Source organism: Brienomyrus brachyistius, chromosome 11, assembly GCF_023856365.1.
Source record: "Brienomyrus brachyistius isolate T26 chromosome 11, BBRACH_0.4, whole genome shotgun sequence".
In the NCBI taxonomy this organism is placed as follows: Eukaryota; Metazoa; Chordata; class Actinopteri; order Osteoglossiformes; family Mormyridae; genus Brienomyrus; species Brienomyrus brachyistius.
The window spans coordinates 11,099,720-11,120,232 of record NC_064543.1 but is presented as its reverse complement, the minus strand read 5'-3'; the positions used below and the strand labels follow the sequence as shown (position 1 = coordinate 11,120,232).

General features: G+C 42.5%; 2 protein-coding genes across 2 annotated transcripts; one reads left to right on the top strand and one right to left on the bottom strand.

Moving 5' to 3' along the window:
- Positions 1-2,028: 2,028 nt before the first annotated feature.
- On the bottom strand, positions 2,029-13,065 carry LOC125751778 (E3 ubiquitin-protein ligase AMFR-like). Its single transcript, XM_049031049.1, has 13 exons — positions 11,772-13,065; positions 11,567-11,659; positions 10,802-10,966; positions 8,288-8,470; positions 8,064-8,104; positions 7,418-7,550; positions 7,185-7,318; positions 6,976-7,086; positions 6,673-6,863; positions 6,468-6,571; positions 6,214-6,348; positions 5,859-6,067; positions 2,029-4,663 (listed from the first exon to the last, which is right to left on the bottom strand). The coding sequence occupies exons 1-13, from the start codon at positions 12,021-12,023 to the stop codon at positions 4,501-4,503; spliced, it is 1,914 nt and encodes a 637-aa protein (XP_048887006.1). The 5' UTR covers positions 12,024-13,065; the 3' UTR covers positions 2,029-4,500.
- Positions 13,066-14,244: 1,179 nt separating this feature from the next.
- LOC125751784 (leukotriene B4 receptor 1-like) lies at positions 14,245-17,181 on the top strand. Its single transcript, XM_049031059.1, has one exon. It carries the CDS (start codon positions 14,424-14,426, stop codon positions 15,402-15,404), a length of 981 nt encoding a protein of 326 aa, XP_048887016.1. The 5' UTR covers positions 14,245-14,423; the 3' UTR covers positions 15,405-17,181.
- The last annotated feature ends 3,332 nt before the right edge of the window (positions 17,182-20,513 follow it).

The following is a 20,513-nucleotide window of genomic DNA, read 5'->3' as shown; positions in this document are numbered from 1 at the left end:
ATTAAACCCTAATACAAACTGGAAGAAAACAAGAAGCACTGATTAGTTGTAATATTACGAAATTCTCAGTGTGGTTTAATTAAACTGAACTTGTAGTATCCCACCCGCAGTGGTTTGTGAATGCGTTTTAAAAGCTGATAATCGCTAGGCACATATATTTCACTTAGGCTGATGTGAGACAAAGATGGTGAATGTTCAGTAAAACACCAAGAAAAAAAATTATGGATTTTACTACTGTGGGAAATAATGTGGGAAATAATGAGTACTTCAGGTTTTCAATTTTGCTGCCCTCTAGCGTTAATTTATTTGGAAAAAAAACTTACCAGCCAGGGTCGGTTATAGAGGCGGGGGCGGAGGCAGGGGACAATGCCCCCGTGACAACATGCATGGCCCCCTCCCTTAAGACGTATGCCACTTGATATGAAATAAATGTATTGTTTTTTATTACTATTATAAATATTAATTGCATTCTTATGTTTGGGCTAAAATTTGTCCTCTGCGAACAGGCGAAACAATCGTCAGCACACTTTCTTGATGGACTTTTAACTATCGAGTCGCTTCAGCTGGTGAAAAGCGAAGTTGACGGAAAACAATAATGGAAAATAATGTTTGTGGAAACAAGATAGTCTAAAGAAATCAGAATGAGTTGCATATTTCTAAAAACTGTAAAATGTGATTGAAAGCATTGCAGAAATAATTTATCGGTTTCAAAATTGTCTTTTGCTTCTTGGCAATCTAGTAAAATACTTAGAGGACATTATGGTCAAATGCATCTGGCCCCCCTAACAGAATATCTGGCCCCGGTCTGCCCCCCCCCCCCAACTTGAAATGTTCCAAAACAGTCACTGTGACCAGTAAAATATTACAAAATGATCTTTCATTTTCGTTTGAGCAAGTACATTGGAAAGCTTTTCAAATAGCCAGTCATGCTATCCTTTGAGAAAAACACACTCAGCAAAGCTTGAGGTCTGAGTGCAGGGTAAGGCCATTTAGCAGGTGTCCCTGGCTAAGGGCCTTGCTCAGTGCTTGATGTGGGTGAAAAAGAAATGCAGGTACCCCCCTTGTTATTCAGTGCCAGGTGCAGGTATCCCCCTTGTTATTCAGTGTCAGGTGCAGGTACCCCCCTTGTTATTCATTGCCAAGCGCAGGTACCCCCCTTGTTATTCAGTGCCAGGCGCAGGTATTACCCTTGTTATTCAGTATCAGGTGCAGGTACCCCCCTTGTTATTCAGTGTCAGGCGCAGGTACCCCCCTTGTTATTCAGTGGCAGGCGCAGGTACCCCCCTTGTTATTCAGTGTCAGGCGCAGGTACCCCCCTTGTTATTCAGTGTCAGGCGCAGGTACCCCCCTTGTTATTCAGTGGCAGGCGCAGGTACCCCCCTTGTTATTCAGTGTCAGGCGCAGGTACCCTCCTTGTTATTCAGTGGCAGGCGCAGGTACCCCCCTTGTTATTCAGTGTCAGGCGCAGGTACCCCCCTTGTTATTCAGTGTCAGGCGCAGGTACCCCCCTTGTTATTCAGTGTCAGGCGCAGGTACCCCCCTTGTTATTCAGTGTCAGGCGCAGGTACCCCCCTTGTTATTCAGTGTCAGGCGCAGGTACCCCCCTTGTTATTCAGTGTCAGGCGCAGGTACCCTCCTTGTTATTCAGTGGCAGGCGCAGGTACCCCCCTTGTTATTCAGTGTCAGGCGCAGGTACCCTCCTTGTTATTCAGTGACAGGCGCAGGTACCCCCCTTGTTATTCAGTGCCAGGTGCAGGTACTCTTCTTGTTATTTAGTACTAGCAGATGTTGAGAGGTGCCAGTACTGCATACCAGTGAATACGGGCCCACTTCAAGCACTGGTCTTGCTCAATAGCCCAACGTAGATCTGACTATTCCACTGAGGCCAGGGCTCAGACCACAACCTTCCGATCACAGGCATAGACAGCAGCACATCAGACATTTCCTTGCCCAAAGGGAACATATGTTAAAAAAAGTGATCTTTACATTGAGAGGGCAATGCATAACTGAAGGAAAGAACAGTCTTCATTTTCTTAACAGCAGTTATGCTTTTTATTTCTTACCAGGTCAACTTTACATGAATTATTTAAAAAATATTTACAAAATGTCATTCAATAACCCATGCTTTAATTTAGGCATAAATCCCCATTGTATACAAAGAAATTTAAATCATTGAGTATATTCCATGGGCCCAACAAACTATGATAACATCAGTAGCAAGTTCTAGAAAAATCTTTCCTAGATCTGATTGTGCAAACTAAATGCAAAAGAATCATGGTCTGTTTGAGAACAGCCATGAGTAATGTTTATATATATATATAGATTAAGTTATAAAGAACTAACAGTTTTAAAATTCAGAGGTTACTGAACTAAATGCTCTTTGGAAAGTAAATATGCCATAGAAGAGTTAGCCTTTCCTACAGAAATCCTTTCTGGGTCCACGGTGAGTGGTCAGATCTCGAGAAGATGGAAACAAAGTAAATCACAGCTTTTCGCTTGCTGTCCTAAGGGCCAGGAGCACTGAGAGCAGAGCCAAACGACGTCAATTCCCTGATTGTGTTAGTGCTGCCTGAACATTATGTTCCAAAGCCCCTTGAGCATTAAAAAAGAAAGAAAGAAAGCAAGCCTTAAACTTATTACCCATAAGGGTTACTTCATAAAAGACTTCACTACGCATACCTAACATAATGAAAGCACATTTACTGGGCTAAACAATCAAAAAGATTATTGTACACAAAAACCCCAGCATCACAGGACGCAGGAGATTTGAATCTAATATGCTACATGCTCATAAAATCCATTTTATTTCACAGCAATCGTTTTCTAGTCAATAAAACTGTATACATACGCAACACCCTGCAGCATGAGGTAACACGTAAAATGAACAGTTGTCACGACAGGTCAAATAAAAAAAAAAAATACTGCGTAAAACCTGTCACAGGTAGATTTATCCAAGACAAAATGATCAAATATGATAGAGATATGGATTAACAAGAAATACCAATGGATCTCCTTCCTTTCACATTTCATTTATGGTACACTAATACTCGAGTTTTACTAATTCATTAAGTCAAGAGTACAAAGTGAGTAAGTGAGGACTGAAAATACTGCTCAGTGTAGTGTGAACTGAATTCAATTTTACTTTCAACATAAATCTTAAAAGTACTAACCAGCAACTGCACCCTCGACACATACATTTCTGGACTGACTGACAGACCGTTTTAGATACTGATCAGTAGCCGGCTTGATACAGAACACAATTCACCAACATGCCAACTTTGCATTCTTGCGGAATCAAGTGGATCTCAGAACTGATCTGCCTGAGGGGAAAATGAAGTAAATTTAATCCAGGCAGATTTTAAGACTGCTGCAACACCCTCACTGGATGCACAGCACTGCAACATGCAACTACGCTGCAATAATCTAAAACCAAGACTACTGCCATCAGTGAACTAAAATATGAGTAACAACAAGCAGAAGACGACACAAATCTGATTTCAAACTGCCCTCCTGTAAGCCTTTAGCAATACTGCACCCTCTAGGCCAGTGTGGAAGACCCTCCCCCCACCCCAAGTGCCAAGAATGAGTAACTCAACTGGTTATTTCCTTTGTAGCTCTCACTGTCAACAAGGTCGGAAATCCCTGCTCCATGCAGACACCAAGTCCACTCTCTGCACTTGGTACTGGAACAGTTTATTTCCAAAAAATCTCTTGCATACTAAATTGACATAAAGGGTAATTTTTGCACTCTTTACAAAAGTTAAATGATCTGCACTGTAACCCTCATAAAAAACATAGATGCAAAACATTTAATAAGACTCACCCCTATGGTTTTTATGTGAAATTAAATTTCACTTTCACAGCATTTAACACCAGCCCAGTATTCTTAATTAAAAGAAAGTGAAAATTTAAAAAATAAAATAGAGGCAGGTCTGGCATTACCTTCACACCTTATGATAAAAACATTAAACATGAATGTCTTGCAGAAATCAATCTTGCCCTGTTAACACGACACAACAAAAGCATAACAGAAATGACTGCAGGTGTGCAATAGTCTGATTCTACCACACGCAGAAATCATACTCATGTCAGAATTGATACACAGGGGATGGGGCCCAAATTTTCCCATAGGAAAGTGCGGGTGAAATGTGTCGTCACGCCAGAGCTTATAACTAAAGTTGGTTGAGGAGGTCTGGTTGATTACTGAACCCTGACAACACTTGTGAAATGAGCATGGTTAAAGCTTTAGTATCTAAGACGTTGTCAGGTACCCTACAAAGGGTCCTTTTCTCACTAAGGCAACTTAAAACAGCACAGCAAAGCAGTGCCACACTATGCCCGTAATGCAGTCTTGCGTCTGTGTTTTATTAATCACAATGTCAAGACAGAAGAGCAGTTTTTCTTCCTTCCAGGCTTCCAGGATGAAGCTCGGGGGACCCCGGGATGGTTGGTGAAAGGAGAGAGCTGCTGGATTTGGGGGAGACCGCGCAAAGACCTGGCTCACTGCTGCTGCTCTTGTTGCTGCTGCATCCGACGCTCGGCTGCTGCAGCCAGCATCCTTCGCCGCTGGGTCATGGCGTCCAGGCTGGGGCCATCATCTTCCTCCAAGGAGGGAAGGCTGTCTTCGTCGTAGTCTTCCTCGGGGGTCTTGCTGAGATAACGTCTAGGAGGAAACATGCAATTCTGCAACATTCAAAAATTTCACAGGACTAGCTCATCCAGTAGCATGTTAAAGTGCAGTGACTATTTCAGTACAGAGCCGTCCCAGCAGGGGGCGTACTAGGGAGCGAGCGTTACTGCAGGATAGAGCCGTAACTGCTTGTGGCGTACCAGGAAGTGAGCTATGCTGCATATGCTTACAGTAGGATTGGGCGATATAAACGATACTGATCATTTTAACAATAAGAAAATGAGAAACTTCAACAATATCAATATGGAACAATGTTTGATCGTCTGCATCAGCCTATTCCATCACAGAAATGAACGCAATTCCACCAAATCACAGCAGAGTATTTTAAAGGCGGACAACCTACACCCAACAACTGCACAGCAAGGTGGACTGAATTAGCAGAGCGCAGCACATGCTAGTGTTTTAGTAATATGGAGAGATGAACGCTGGAAGAGCTGAGCAGCTCTTCAAAAAGGAGATCAGGCGCTGGTATCCCCCTTGTTACAGATAAACAAGGTAAAAAGACATCAGTGGTGTGGTGGTATTTTTTTACAGTTCAAAGCTCGACACACAAGACACCGAGCAGTGCTGTGTACTGTAAATTCTGCTGAAAACTTGAAACATGAATTTCACCACCGGAAGCACTGCCATATAGCAAAGTACAGTGACATACAGTCACAGACGGAGTTGGGTAATTCAGGTCCAGAGAATAAAAGTCCATACCAAGATTTTGTTTCAACCAACCAGTTGACCATAAAGAGTCAGTCATAGAGCACTCAACTGGCTGGTTGAAACAAAATTCCGGTCTGGACCTCAATTACCCAACTCTGGCTAGACAACAGAATTACAATCTGAAGAAATGCATCAGAAATCGCATCCCGTATTGATTCAAAATGGGACCCAGCACGTTTTTTTTTTTTTTTTTTCTTTCAAATACAAGATGGGTGGCAACGTTGATATCTTGTCTTTATTCTATTTTCAATTAAGCAATAAATAATTACATTATTCTTAAATTGTCGCACTATTTGCCCACGCAGGCTTTCACAGAGTTTCAACATTTGATATGCTGTCTTTGTTCCATTTTAAATGAAATATGGGTTTATATGATTTGTACATCATTGCATTCTGTTTTTATTTACATTTTACACGGCATCCCGACTGCACTAGACAGACCCCCGTCGCCCCCTACCTGCGTGCCTGCTGCAGAAGGGCCTCCTTTCTCTGCAGAAGCATCCTCTGCCTTTCTTCTGCTGACTTGGAGAAGCGACTGCCCCGGACCTCCAGGTCTTCTGCTTCGCTGGGCGCGGCCTCCTCGCCCCCCATGGCTCCTGCCTGCTCCTCCAGGGCAGAAGATGGGGAAGGTCCCGGACCAGCCTGAAGGGATGTACGCTCACTAGCCTGTTTGGAGTACATCATAAGAGAGTTTCCCCTTACCGCTGCAATGTGGAAAACAATGGGACCATCTACTTGCTTCAGGCTTTCAAGCGGGACTAGACTTAATCCGAAAGCTCGGGCTGGCAGGACATGAAGAGCGCTGGGCTAACCTGTGTTGGGAACGGCACCTGGATGCGTCCCTCCAGGATGTTATCAGTCGTGATCTCCACAGAGCGTGTCACCTGCAGGTCCTGCAGCACCAGGTGGTATGGAACCTGAGGGAACATCTCCTGGATCTGATGGGCCTGTGCAGGTACAAGACACCTCATGTTAAGCCGCTGGAGGTAGACCAAACGGGACAAGAGCTGGAGCAACACCCCTGTAAAAGAAGCTGGGTGAGAATAACCTACTGATGGCTGCTTACCATGGCATTCAGTTGGGAGTTGTTGGCCTGTACTATCCCCATGATGTTGGTGGTGTGCATGACCTCCACAGAAAAACTGGGCAGCCAGCTAGCAATTCGTGAACCTATCGAAAGAAATTTATGACGTGCTTCAATACCAACGTTAATCTGAAGTATTGACCAAATTTCAACAGTGTATCCAAAAGCTGAGGACGGGGGCTACTACCATCAAAGTGAAAGAAATGGTTGTGCTGGTTGAGATGAGGACGTGCCTCTGGCCCGGGGGCAGGGCCTATGTTGTCATCCAGGGGTTCCCTCTGCTGGTCGTCGCGAGCTCTGCTGCCCTCACTGATGTTCAGGGACATGCGGCAGGTGGGGCATGAGATGTCCTGTTCCAGCCAGGAGCGCAGGCAAGAGCTGAGCAAGAACGGACATGCACACAGATGTCAAAACTTACGCTAGTCCATCTAATCTGGAATTTAACACAGAGAGAAAAATAAGGAGTGAGTTGGATGAATAAGGCACTGACTTGTGAAAGAGGTGACCACAAGGCAGTTTGCGAGCCGTCTGCATGGAGTCCCAGCAAATGGCGCAGTCATCATTGTTGGTAGCCAGCTCTTCAGGTGTGGCCACTGCGAACCTGCCAGATGCAGCAGAAAAAGTCAGCGGACATGAGGGTCCAGCACAGCGGAAAGAAATCAGGCCTGGCAGAGACGGACCAGACGGGACCCCTCCCACCTGGACTCCATGTTGTCAATAACACGCAGGTAGTTCTTGTGGCGCCGGATACGCCGCTGGACTTCATGGAAGAGGTAGCGGAGCTGCATGAAGATCACCAGGCTGGCCATGGAGAGCCAGATGTTGCCGAAGAGCTGAAGGAATGGTGAACAGGGCAGATCTGGTGAGAATGCCAGGCGTGCCAGTTTGAGCAGCCTGTTCCCAGTGTGAGAACAACATGGGCTGGTACTGACCAGCATGTGGATGTGGTGCATCAGGTCCAGGGAGAGGAGCGTCAGCTCCATGATGAAGTCCGTGTAGTACACATAGGTTCCTTTGGCCTCCCATGTTCCCTCATGGTTCAGGTCCCACAGGTGGAAAGAGTACCTAAGGAGACAACCTGGGACTCACTTTGGGCAAAAAAAACACTGTTTCCATTATTATTCAACCTTGCAAAACAAATCTGGATAGACAGATTTAGTCAGCACAGATACCTTTTCAATATATCAAATTGTTTTGTTCTGCTCCTTCAATAAACGACCATGTTAATTTAAGGCTACGTTACAGTAATCCTGTTAGCCACAATCCACAAGGCGGACTTCCAGCGGGTATTGAGAAAAGCCTCAGTACCAGGGTTGGGGCCATTCCGGAATGCATTCATCAATCCCAATCCAAATCAGGAAATGGAACTGGAGTTGGAATTTAAATCTCCCTGAGATTCTAATTCAATTCCAATTCTGCTCGCCATACTTTGTTCCCAATCCCAACTGCAGTTCCATTTCTTGATTTGGATTGGAATTGATGAATGCATTCCGGAATTACCCCAACTCTGCTCAGTACATCGCCGGCCCGAGCATTCCTCACATTGTAAAAGGCCTCAGGATTTCTTAGGGTACATACCTCATAATGACATGGGCGGTGCGCACGATGACCAGCAAGCACTGGGGAGAAAGACAGGAACAACCAGCATCTGAACAAGCATCTCAACGTGCAGATCACACTAATACACACTGTAATCCGCAAAGCCACATGAGTCCACAGAACAAAGCTTCAATCCTACCAAACTCAATACTCTTTTAAAGGGTGTTGCTGTGCAATAGGACCACAGGAGGGCAAACTCCTACCTCAGCAGCCATGAAGGACATCGTGTGCATTCCCTGTGAGGGCTGCGCCAGCCCGTTCTGCACCAGAACGGGCTGCACCAGCACGCACAGCGAGGCCAGTCCGCAGCCACACAGCAGCATGACTGCCAGCAGAGAGAGCACGCGTGCGTGGCTGTTCATGGGAGTGGTGGGGGAGAAGGACAGCTGCGCATTACAGAGAAAACAAACAATTGGGAGGAGAGCGTCACAAGTCGTTTCAGGGCAAATAGAGCAAAGCAAATATCTGGACCTCAGTAAGCACATTACAAACACCCACTTCTACGCAGCAATGTGTACTCCCACATTAACACCCTTAATTTAACACTCTACAAACTAACTAAGATAAACAAACAGCAACAATCAAATGACAGGAGTGGGGAGTCCACTGCTTCAACGTTACAGGAGAAGCCCACCTGCAGAGCAGAAAGGCTGAAATCGGCAAGTTCATGTGACTATAATTAGCACTCTGCAAAAGATAGGGCAAGGGGCTTGAAGAAGGACTTTACAGGCCCACCCACACTGGACAGCATGCAGGCCCTGCTGTACCACAACCCCATTTCCAAGAAAGTTTGGAAGCTATGCAAAATATAAATAAAAACAGAATGTGATGATTTGCAAAACATATACATTCATATTTCATTGAAAACAGAACAGAGACAACATTTCAAATGCTGAAACTGAGAAATTTTATTATTTTATGACAAATATATGCTCAATTTGAATGTGATGCCTGCAACACGGTTAAAAAAAAAAAAAAGATGGGAAAGGGGCAACACCAGATTGGAAAAGTTGTGTGATGCTAAAACAAAACACCTGGTTGAATATCTCACAACTAATTAGGCTAATTGGCAACAGGTCAGTAAGATGACTGGGTATAAAAAGAGCCTCCCAGAGAGGCAAAGACTCGTATGGTGAAGATGGGGAGAGGATCACCACTGTAAGAGACTGTGTGGGCAAATACTGCAATAACTTAAGAATAATGTTCATCAACAAAAAGAAATGCAAAGAATTTGGCAATTTCATCATCTACGGTACACAATGTCATGAAAATATTCCGAAAATCCAGCAACAAAACTGAAAAACAATACTGGATAGCTGTGATATTTGGGTTGTCAGTAGGCACTGCATAAAAAAAAGACAGGATTCTATAGTGGAAATCACTGCATAGGCTCAGGAACACTTCTGAGAATCAATGTCTGAACATAAAGCAGGAAAAAAACTAACATGCAAAGAAGAAACCGTATCTAAACATGATCCAGAAACACCGGCGACTTCTGCAGCTCATTTAAGATGGACTGAGGCAAAATGGAGAACCGTCTGAGAAATCAAAATTTCTAAATCTTTTTGGAAATCATGGATACTGAATGCCCTGGCACTTAAGAGGAGAGGAACCATCCAGCTTGTTATCAATGGACAGTTCAAAAGCCAGCATCCGTGATGGTATGGGGGTGCATTAGTAGCCCATGGCTTTGGTAGCTTGCACATCTGGGAAGGCACCATTAATGCTGAATGATATATACAGGTTTTGGAGCAATATATGCTGTCATACAGACAATGTCTTTTTCAGAAGAGGCCTCGTATATTTCAACAAGACAATGTCAAACCACATTCTGCGTGTATTACAACAGCACGGCTCCACAGTAGAAGAGTCCAGGTGCTAGACTGGGCTGCCTACAGTCCAGACCTGTCACCCATTGAAGACATTTGGCACATTATAAAATGAAAAATACAAAGGAGACCCTGAACTGTTGCGCAGTTGAAATCCTATATCAGGCAAGAATGGGACAACATTTCTCTTTCAAAACTCCAGCAACTAGCCCCCTCAGTTCCAAAACATTTACAGTGTCATGTTAAAAGAGGTTTACAGTGGTAAACATGCCCCTATCACAGCTCTTTTGAAACATGTTACTTGAATCAAATTCAAATTGAGCATTTATGTAATAAAACCAAATTTCTCCATTTCAATATTTGATATGTTTTTGTTCTATTTTCATATGGTCAGTATGGGATTATATGATCTTTATATCATTGCATTCTGTTTTTACTTACATTTTACACCACGTCCCAACTTATTTGGAAATAAGGTTGTAATTCTACTTCTTGACAGTTGACCAGGACAAAGCTGATAATGTCAAGGATCATTTGAGGCATGTATATCAAACACACCAACCTGCTAACAGTCACTAGGTTACTTTCCAATAACATACTGAGAAAAGTTTTGTATGATAGAGACAATCAGTAAGGCAAATGCAAGTTGCCATTAACCATGTTATTTGATATGAACCTGGAAATATCTCAAAAAACATATAACTTTGGATAAACGCAACTGTTAAATAAATACAATGTAAAGCTAAAATAAAATGTAAAAATTCTGCCTGCACTTTTCAGATTACTTCTTAAATCGTACCACTGAAAATTTCTGTAGTGAAGTAACCAAAACTGAGGCCTTGGTCACAGCCGAGTCCCTTACTGGCGGTTCCTGTATGCTGCACTTACATATTCAAAGCGGTCTTTGCAAAGCTGGACCATGAGGTGCAGGAAGACCAAAGCGGCAAACCACAGGAACCAAACGACCACCTCGTTCACAGTCTGCACGTTCAGAACGCCGAAAATAAAGATGAACTTGTAGAAGATGAAGTTCCAGAATTTGTCCTTCAGGTGCTGACCAAGGGAAAGAGTCATCATGAGCAAATACGACTTCCTTCAAAGAGTCTGCCATCTAACTATTATAGATTCTACTGTATATTAATCTGGATAAAGCAAAGGAGTGCATCTGAACTACCCATTATATTATTAAGCATTAAAACCAGCAATATCTCTGAGGAGCACTGCAAAGAGAATAACTGAGAAGTTAAAGATGAAACGATGTCGATGTGAAAGACCCAATTAGGAATCCATCGCGGGATTTGAGTTCTGAAGAGTGTTACATATCTTGCCCTTCCGAAGGCAAGAATCCATCTAAAACCCTTCAGCAACCCTGACCACCCTTTGATGAGGCTTACAACCTTATCGTAAAGTTAAACAAAAATTCATCTGTCATAGACTGGGTAAGAACTGAAATATCATGATGCAATGACGGATTGATCTACAGTAACTGCATTGCAACACAACAAAAATTTAAAAATGCATACAAATTTACACAAAAAATCTTAAAACTTGTATAGCAATTAATTCTTCTGGCTAAACTGCTAGATCTTTTTATACTTAGTGACTGGGTACTTTCCTTAAATTTGGAGTTAAACAGCTGCTTCTCACCCTTACCTGTTTTTCACTAACTCTGAGGGGCCCAAACACCAAGCACTGGATCATCTTAGCGATCAGCATCAGAAGGCAACAAGCTGTGTTTACCAGCACCTGTGTGGAGGAGACATATATCCCACTTTATTTGACACGGACAAGAAGCATTTCCCTTATGCCGAGCAGCAGGGAAACTTCAAACACAGTTGGACATTTGGCGGTTTCTCACCCAAATGAAGAAGCTGTCGTAAACGAGGTGCCAGTACACTTTTGAGGCTACCCCGGTCTCAGGGTCATGGAGGCGGCGATCGCGCTCCTCATCTGGGATAAAGTTAGGGTCGCTGGCCTCGGTGGTGTCGAATCCCGGCTCGGTCACGGTCCTATACACACCGAGGATACTCCCAGCCAACAAAACGGTGCTTATGCCCGTATAGGTCCTCAAACTGGGCCACGGGAACCTCTCCAAGAACAGCAAGGGCATCGCAGCTCGTAATATCAACAGGCTGACGAGAAAGTGACTTAAATTGTTCCAAACTCCTCCTTACTAAATACTCAAATCAACTTCCAGTATAAGTAGATATCTATATGTCTGTTTACTGCGGATAATTAATTTCAGAGATCAGGGTCAGAGCTCAGCAGCAACCCCCGTCGAGGTTGGCCCACTCTCTAAAAAAAACCTATTTTCCGATCGCCACTACCAACTACGTTTTGTCATTTACTTCATAAAATAATTCGATTTCAATGGTCGGCCTCATATATATGTCTTCGCTTACATCCAAGCGACTCGACGCAAATTACACTAAGTCGCCCCGCGGCACCTCGGAATCTCCTAAGGCACTGAGTTTACAGCCTGGAAACTTCGTCCAGCGGCCCCCTCCCCTCGACCGCAAGGCTTCCCCTATGTCTAAATATCTCTTTTCCAGCTGTCAAAACCTTGCTACCATATTTCAACAGTAACTGACTGCTTTAGCGGCGCTTCCACACGGCAATTAAATTAGATCGGCTAGTTCGTGATCCGATTAAAGGCAAGACGCACAACTTAACCAACGAATAAAATAAAAACGTTGACATTTGCTGTTGTTGTCTGTATCGGATATCCACTAGCTGGCTGCTGCTATTCTGTATATGAGCATCACCCGCCGGGCAGCAAGCCCTCGCCGAGCAGGTTATTTTTAGGAGCGACTCAGCGTACACGCTCCGCTTCTCGGAGTTTCTACTGTCTTCCTCTTCTTCCGGTTGTGCTGATGTCACGCTTTTTCTCCCCGGATGTAATAAATTCTGATGCGGAATCTGAAGCGATGCAAGCTTTGAGAATCTATTAGGTTTTTTTCCGCCGGCTAGTTTTTAAAATACGCTCATCAGTTGCATTTTGTTTCCTTACAGACTTCTTATACTGGCGTCCGCAGGTCGTAAGTGGTTTTTGTAACTGAGTGAGATCTGAACGCATTCATGAAAGAATAACTTGAAATACAACGTAGAAACAAAACACATTATGTTTAGGTTCTAGGCCTACTTATCTTTTTCCCTCAGCTTTTCTTATTCTAAAGTTTTGCCTTGAACAATTTAACAAAGAAGCGTTACTGCCACCTTTTGGTAGGAGGTCAAAGTTTATCTTAAGAAATTGAAAACAAAACCACAAGAGCACAAGATCTATGCTTGTTTTGTGCATTTTGTTTGGGTGGTTATATTTAAAAGACTAAGCCTGAAAAGATGTACTGCGTGCACTGTACAGTGAAGTAAAATATTTTCATTCTAGTGTATTGTATACACAGAATATATCTCAATTGTACAAAAGCATACCTTTAAGCTAGCTTAAAAAAAATCCCGACCAGTGCTTTTATGTTCTACCTATATGTATATCTCTAAATGGAACCACTGAAACCATCCCAATGACTATGCTTAATTTTTTTTTTTTAAATAACTATTTTCTGCATTAATATGTCCTGTAAATTATTATACATCCCTTGTACAATTCTGATATGGATGCATCCTTGTTTGGAAGAAGATGTCCCGGGATTAAATAAATCTCTGTTTAAAGGAACCTTATTCACATGATGCAAATGTTGTGAAACTTTAGTTCACATTTTGCAACTAATCTAACTGTACAGTCAATGCCGAACAGAAAATCATGCATGATCTTTAACGCCATTATTTGAATTTTGGTTCATCTTCCATTAATTCTTGTTACAGAAGAACCTGTTCTCGACTGCTTTTACTCTTTTACATTCACACTCTTGTCCAACATTTAAGTTTTTATCAGAAATGTTATGGCAAACACAGAGTTATTTTTCTGCTACATGAAATGTGCCAAGTTCACCTCATCCATGGTCAATATGAAGAGCAGTTAACTTTTTCAAGTGAGAATTCATAGGGTTTCAAATTCAATTATTAAATTTCAATTATCAGACTGAGAAACCCAGTAAGCTACCCTGTTTCTGTAACATACCGTCAAGATTACAGATTAGGGCTGGACTCGCTATCAGCACCATACTGGCTGGCATGACAGCCAATTATATTTATTATATAATAATGTTACTTATTATATTATTTATTAAGTTATTATATTAAATAATGAACCATCTATTTTTTATCCCATCATTTGTGCATTTATGTTGACATCAGCAGTTTCAGTCTGTGGGAGGTGAGCTGAACCACCGCATGGGCTTTGTGGGATATGCGTCTCAGTCCACATCCTCTTAAGTCACATATCGCAGGATTTTGTTTTGCATTAAGGACTCAAGAGTCACTGTTGTAGATTAATATGTTTCGTCATAGAAGATTGGAGAAGTAAAAGTGAACCTTAACATTACTTGCATGAGGAAGAAACTTTAAGCATACTTCTTGGCAGTGGTTAAAGCAACAACCAGAATCTAGGAGCATCATGAGCAACAGCAGCGCAGTTTCTGAGTGGAATATATCAGGCATGGCAGCCAGTGGAATCCTGGGCCTGGCATTTCTGGTTGGGGCTCCAGGAAACCTGCTGGTGATCTGGACCATCGTGCAGCATGTGAAGTTGCGTTCCTTCACTGTGGCCCTCATCCTCCATCTGGCTGTCGCGGACCTGCTGGTTGTGATCACGCTGCCCTTCTGGATCTACTCCATGGCTCAATCCTGGATCTTCGGCCCAGTAGCCTGCAAAGCTGTGGTCTACGTGGTCTGCTCCTGTATGTACGCCAGCGTCTTCCTCATCACCGCCATGAGTGTGGAGCGTTATGTGGCCATTCGCTACCCGTTCAGCCTGATGAATCAGAAAAGGACAGCGATATTGGTGAAGGCGCTTGCTGGCATCTGGGCCCTAGCCTTCCTGTTTGCGATTCCTTCAGTTATAACATACCATGTAGATATGATGGATGGGATACCACAGTGTCTTTTCCGGACATACAGCTCCCTGAGCCAAGAGGTGGTATGTTTTCTGCTGGAGATCGTGATAGGCTTTATCATCCCTTACTTAGTCCTTGGAATATGTTATCGCCAAGTAGCCAGTTATCTCCGTCAGATGAACCTGCAGCAGAAATGCAAGTCTTCCACTGTAATCATCTGTATTGTCGTTGCCTTTGCCATATGTTGGTTCCCGTACCACTTAAACAACACCATCCATTTGTTTAATAACCCAGATGTGAACGAACCTGATGAGAGCTTCTACCATGCGCTTTCGCTAATCTCTGGAGCCCTTGTATTCATCAATAGCTCACTGAACCCTGTTCTCTATACTTTTGTTGCTCGAAGATTCCAAGGTAGCCTGATGAAGTCAAATTTGGTGAAGCTGTTTAAGGATATTGCGTCAACCTATGCGAAATCACCAGAAAGCACCGACCTGGCCACCATACCAAATATTCTCCATAATGAACAAACAAGAATGTAAGTCACGGGTTTTGCTCTGTTCTTTCATTTATCCATTTCATCCACTGTTCTTCATGCTAACACAAGGAAAACTGCCAAGTGTTTTAAAAACAAATCAGTCACACTAAATGCCATAATATTTGCAAAATAATCTGCATCTAAAAATAAAGATAGGAATTGACATGTATATAAATGACGTTTATAATTTCAAGTTTTGTTGTGTTAGATGTTCTGCAGTTACCTGAAAAAAAATTAAAATCCTTGTCAGAGTCTGACCCCGGGATGGGCGGGAACAGAATGGTGTCGGTGGGGTAGAGGATCAGAAGACAGAGAAACGGATGGTAAACTGAAGTGATTATACTGAGTAGTGGTAACAATGCACACACAGCAAATGGACAACAATACAACAATACTGCTAGACTTCAGGGTCCTGTTTCAGAAAACAGGATCTTTTGCTTAGTCAGATAACTTGTAGGATTTAAGGAACCCGAGTTTAAATGGACTTTATCCTCTGTCACTTACATATTGTCAAACTACCTTAAATGTCACAAGTTATCTGGTTAAGCAAGACATTCTGCTTTCTGAAACAGGACCCAGGAGTGACCTTAGCCAAAATAACAAACAAACCTAGACTAACTTTGTCAAAACCCCAGTTGCCTTGCCCCCTCCCCAAAGAAAAAGAAAAGGAAACAAAAAGACAATAAGCGTTCCTCAATTCCTGTCCATGTGACAGCCAGCCAAAACACGTACAAACAAAATGGCAGCCACTCCTTACACACCAGACGAATGTACAAATAAACTGAAGTGACAACTCAAAGGGGATAGGCAAAAGTCGCGGTCAAGAATAAAAAAGAAGATCCAAAAAACCAAGCCATCCACAAACAAACTGAGACTGAGGTGCAGCAGAAGCCAAAGTCAATTATCAAGAATACAATAAATCCAAAGAATAGCCAATACAATGAAAACGAGCAGAGCTGGCTTCTTGCAGGTACAGCGAGCTTTTGAAGTGGCAGAAGGTAAAAAGCCGCAAGCAGAGACATGGAGGGAAGATCTGGAATGGAGTAAGAGGATTGGACTGAAACAAATTGGAACTGTGAAGAGCTGGAATGGATGGGTGGAACTGCAATGTACAGGCAGAGAACAGCAGCGTAGATACTGTGATTCTAAAAGCTGCACAAAAGGAACAGGGCAGGATGCCAAGACAAATCACAAGACACGTGCACCCTACGGGATAAGGGTACCGGTTCACCTAAATAACACACCCATGGACTTCAAATCAACATAAAGACAGGAAGGATCCACAAACCATGTATATGCCAACACTGTAATGAATCCCCCATCTGTAAAAGTCTGAACACTGCCCATGCACTCTCAATACTAACCTAAATCAATCCAAAGAAATTACCTTAATGCATTACTAATTACTTATCATTATATTGTTTATTCAGCTAAATGATTATCAGCCATCAATGCTTATTGATACTTTAATACAGTTTAGAGTACTTCTTTTTTTTCATTTACTATGAAACAGGAAATTGTTTACTATGAAACTATTATGTCATATTTACACAATAGTAAAATCCAAAAGAATGAAATACTTGAGAAATGTTTACATGTTTTCAGGAAATATTGCAGGAAAATATTGTTTCAATGATGTGACTTCAATTAACATTTGAATATGCAAACATTTTATGTTACTCTATGGAAAATAAACGTGTAGTAGACTGAACAATGAAAGTCGTCCGTGTTTCCATCTTCACATGGCGCAGGGTGGAGACAGGTGGACCTGTCTTTCTTGGCTCGGTTCAGCCGATTCCTGCAGCCAAGAAGAGATTTTGTTTCACACTCTGCTCTGGGATACAATTTTGGAAGGACGTCTGTGCCTACAACTGTTTGGCTAATTTACATTATGGAGGAGTACTCACAGTTAAGTAATAAGACAGCGAATGCCCGATTGGTCCAATCTTTATTTTCAATAAGTTTATTTCCTCAGAAATTCACAGACTTTGAGTCCAGAACTTCCTCATTTCAGTTTTCTCTGTATTTCAATAGAACATCTTCTGAAAAATCTGCTTACATGTGAAAGCCTTGAAGGAAGTACTGTCTGGTAACACGTATGTTTCCATTTCCCAAAATTCAGGGATAAAAACTGTATCATTGTTTGACTAATTAACCAAGTTCTTTAACAAATTACCTAAATTCATATAAAATCAATAGTAAAAATGCACCTATTCACTGTTAAACTAAACAAGCAGCACTACAGAGAATCAAATGAAAAACATAATTGATTTGTGAACATCTGTCCTCATGCCAGAAGAATATATTCAATCTTCTGTATTATAATTAAATACTAATTTAAGATGAATGGCTAGATGTGTCATTGTATTTTGCATATTTCATTAAAAATAGTCGTTCATTTAACTCCCATAGTTCCAAGAATAAAAACCGGCACCAACACATGAGACGTGCTGTTTACTGGCTGACGTACGAGTGATACAGGGAGTGAAAGCACGGAATGACGTATCTTTTTTTTTCTGTTTGAGTATAATGTTGCGTTTTAATGAGCTACTTTACGTTTTTGTTTTACTGGTCATAGGGAGAGGGAGACTGTAGGGGGCTTGGGGGTAAGTGGGCTAAGCCTCTGTGCCTATGGTTCGAGTCCAGGGCTCAGCAGATTAGTCACATGCCCTTGGGCCCCTGAGCAAGGCCCTCAACCCCCATGAAGTTTACAAAGAGAAGCACTCCAATGTACCTTGTTCAAATGACAAAAACTAAAGCATGCTTGTTTGAATGTAAAGCTGTTTCACCAAGTAATGGTGCTACACTCCTCCCCCACTGCCCAAGGATGCCACAGTACAGAGTGACGTATTCTTGCCTGTTTCCACAATGCCTCCCAAGTACTTACTATCAGCAGTGAGAGGGACAAGGCTTCAAAACCCATCATGGGACAAATTATATGTATTTAGCAGATACCTGTATTCAAAACAACATACATTTTAGACAGAAGGGCTATCCAGTCCCTGGAACAGCTGGGGTTAAGGGACCTTCTCAAGGGCCCAATGGTTAAACCATTCTGCTGATGACAGGATTCGTACCAGCAATCTTCCAATCATTAGCACAGCATCTTAACCCACTAAGCCACACACCACCCAGTATGACATTACCCAGTAACCCAATGGAAAACTACTAAAGAAGCTTTTTTCCCCATCACCACATATGCTGGGCCAGTGTGGATCGTTAATACAACCACGCCAATTACTTGCTTACATGTCAACCACTGATTATCGCTCCTCTGGTGTACTTCCAACAGCTACCCAGGACTGAAGCGAGTGCCCAATTCTACTGGCCTTTCATGCAGAATGCAGCCACATCTTCTACAAGTCTTGGCCATGCACGATACCCTTGAAAGAGGAAGCTGTTGCACAAGAGCATCAAATGGATAAATGCCGATTCCTCTTCAGTTTTTTTTTTTATACACACAAACATTGGCATCACATTAGCTAACGGTGCTAAAAATTAGCTGATGACGAAATGCCATCATAAACATAAAAAATTACTGGGCCAAAAGACCTCTGAGATGCTATCAGCTGATCACATGCTGTGAATTATTCATGAAAACAAAGTCACACTCCCATACTCTTCTACCCACTACCCACTTGCTATTATTAACAGCCAATGAAAACTGAAAACAAGCAGAGAATAAAAAGGAGAACATTGCATGCAAAAGGATAATTCAGACAATGCTTCTGATGGAAACTCAGACCACTGACCTCCAGCTTCTGCTCTTCCCTTTACCTCAAATCAAAACACAAATGCCAAGGATCCCTTGCGCAACACCGCACAGTCTGTGTCCTTTCACTTCACACTCGCCAAGTGCGTGTCCATTTCTGCTGAATTTAAATTTTTTTTGCTAGCAGCAGAATGGTAGTGCAGGCCTTCATCATCATGTCTTCCCTCATGCCACAGTGAGATACCATGTGACCTCATTAGCATACAGTGCACTATTTGAGCAAGGGTACACTTAGGTCGAAAAACCTCTGAAGACTGCAAAATGGCAACTGCTAATTATACAGGGAATAACACCTAATGCATAAATACTTTCCATCCATCCATCCATCTTCCAATTGCTCAGTCCCTAAGGCATTATGGTAGGCCTATCCCAGAAAGCACCCCGAAAAAATTGCCAATCTCTTATGACACTAATTGGAATTAATCACTTTCCTGAGGTCCCCATACTGTGAAACTCATCCACCAGTTTCCCACCCCAAAGGCAGAGCACCTTCCCACATCACTACCAGGCCGAGTTTTCTCAGTGAGTCTTCGAGAACCGTCACTCAGCCCCATCTTCCATATATCTACCGCAGGACTTTGAGGTAGAGCCGCTGAAAGGCACATCAAGGGAAATACACTACCGGACTCACCTGTTGGACCACCAAGCATTAACATATAACCTGCGTTCAACACCAGCAGTCCACAGAGGGAAGCCCATTAATATTACTCTCCTACACCAGACAGAGATCCTTAGCACATTACGGATTCAGGGTCACAAGGTGACTTGTTATTGACGTTGTCACAATGATACATTTCCCCTTGAAATTCACTTTGGTCAGCTAGCTGATGTGAGATTTTCAATTCGAGATAAGTCGACTCACACATTTACATGTATGTAACAGTTTTATTACCTTGTAAATATTCTGTAGAGATTGCAAATTACCGCAAAAGCTGTTGCTAATTTTAGGGTTATCATGTGGTAACATAGATTTACCGTAAGATTTATTGCGTGAGTCAGTAAACGTGTCACGCCAGATGCGTGAGAGTTGGCAACATTATTTATATTTGGAGTATTAAGTGAAAAGTTCAAACAAATTAATTTCACGTTTGAATACAAATAAGTAAAATCGGTATAACCAAAATTGACTGGTACGTCTTCCAACTATAAAACGATACTGCATCCAAACGGACTAGTCTTATTAAAACTTGGTTTCGTATTATGGCCTGCGGATCTCAAACAGTCAAGAGGGTCACTGGCGCTCTATGAAATGCAGGACAAAACCGCAGAAGGGCTGGTGCGCTGACTTACTCTCTTTTTCCGCATTGAGCGAGGGAGTCGCTCACCTTTAATGTAAAAGGT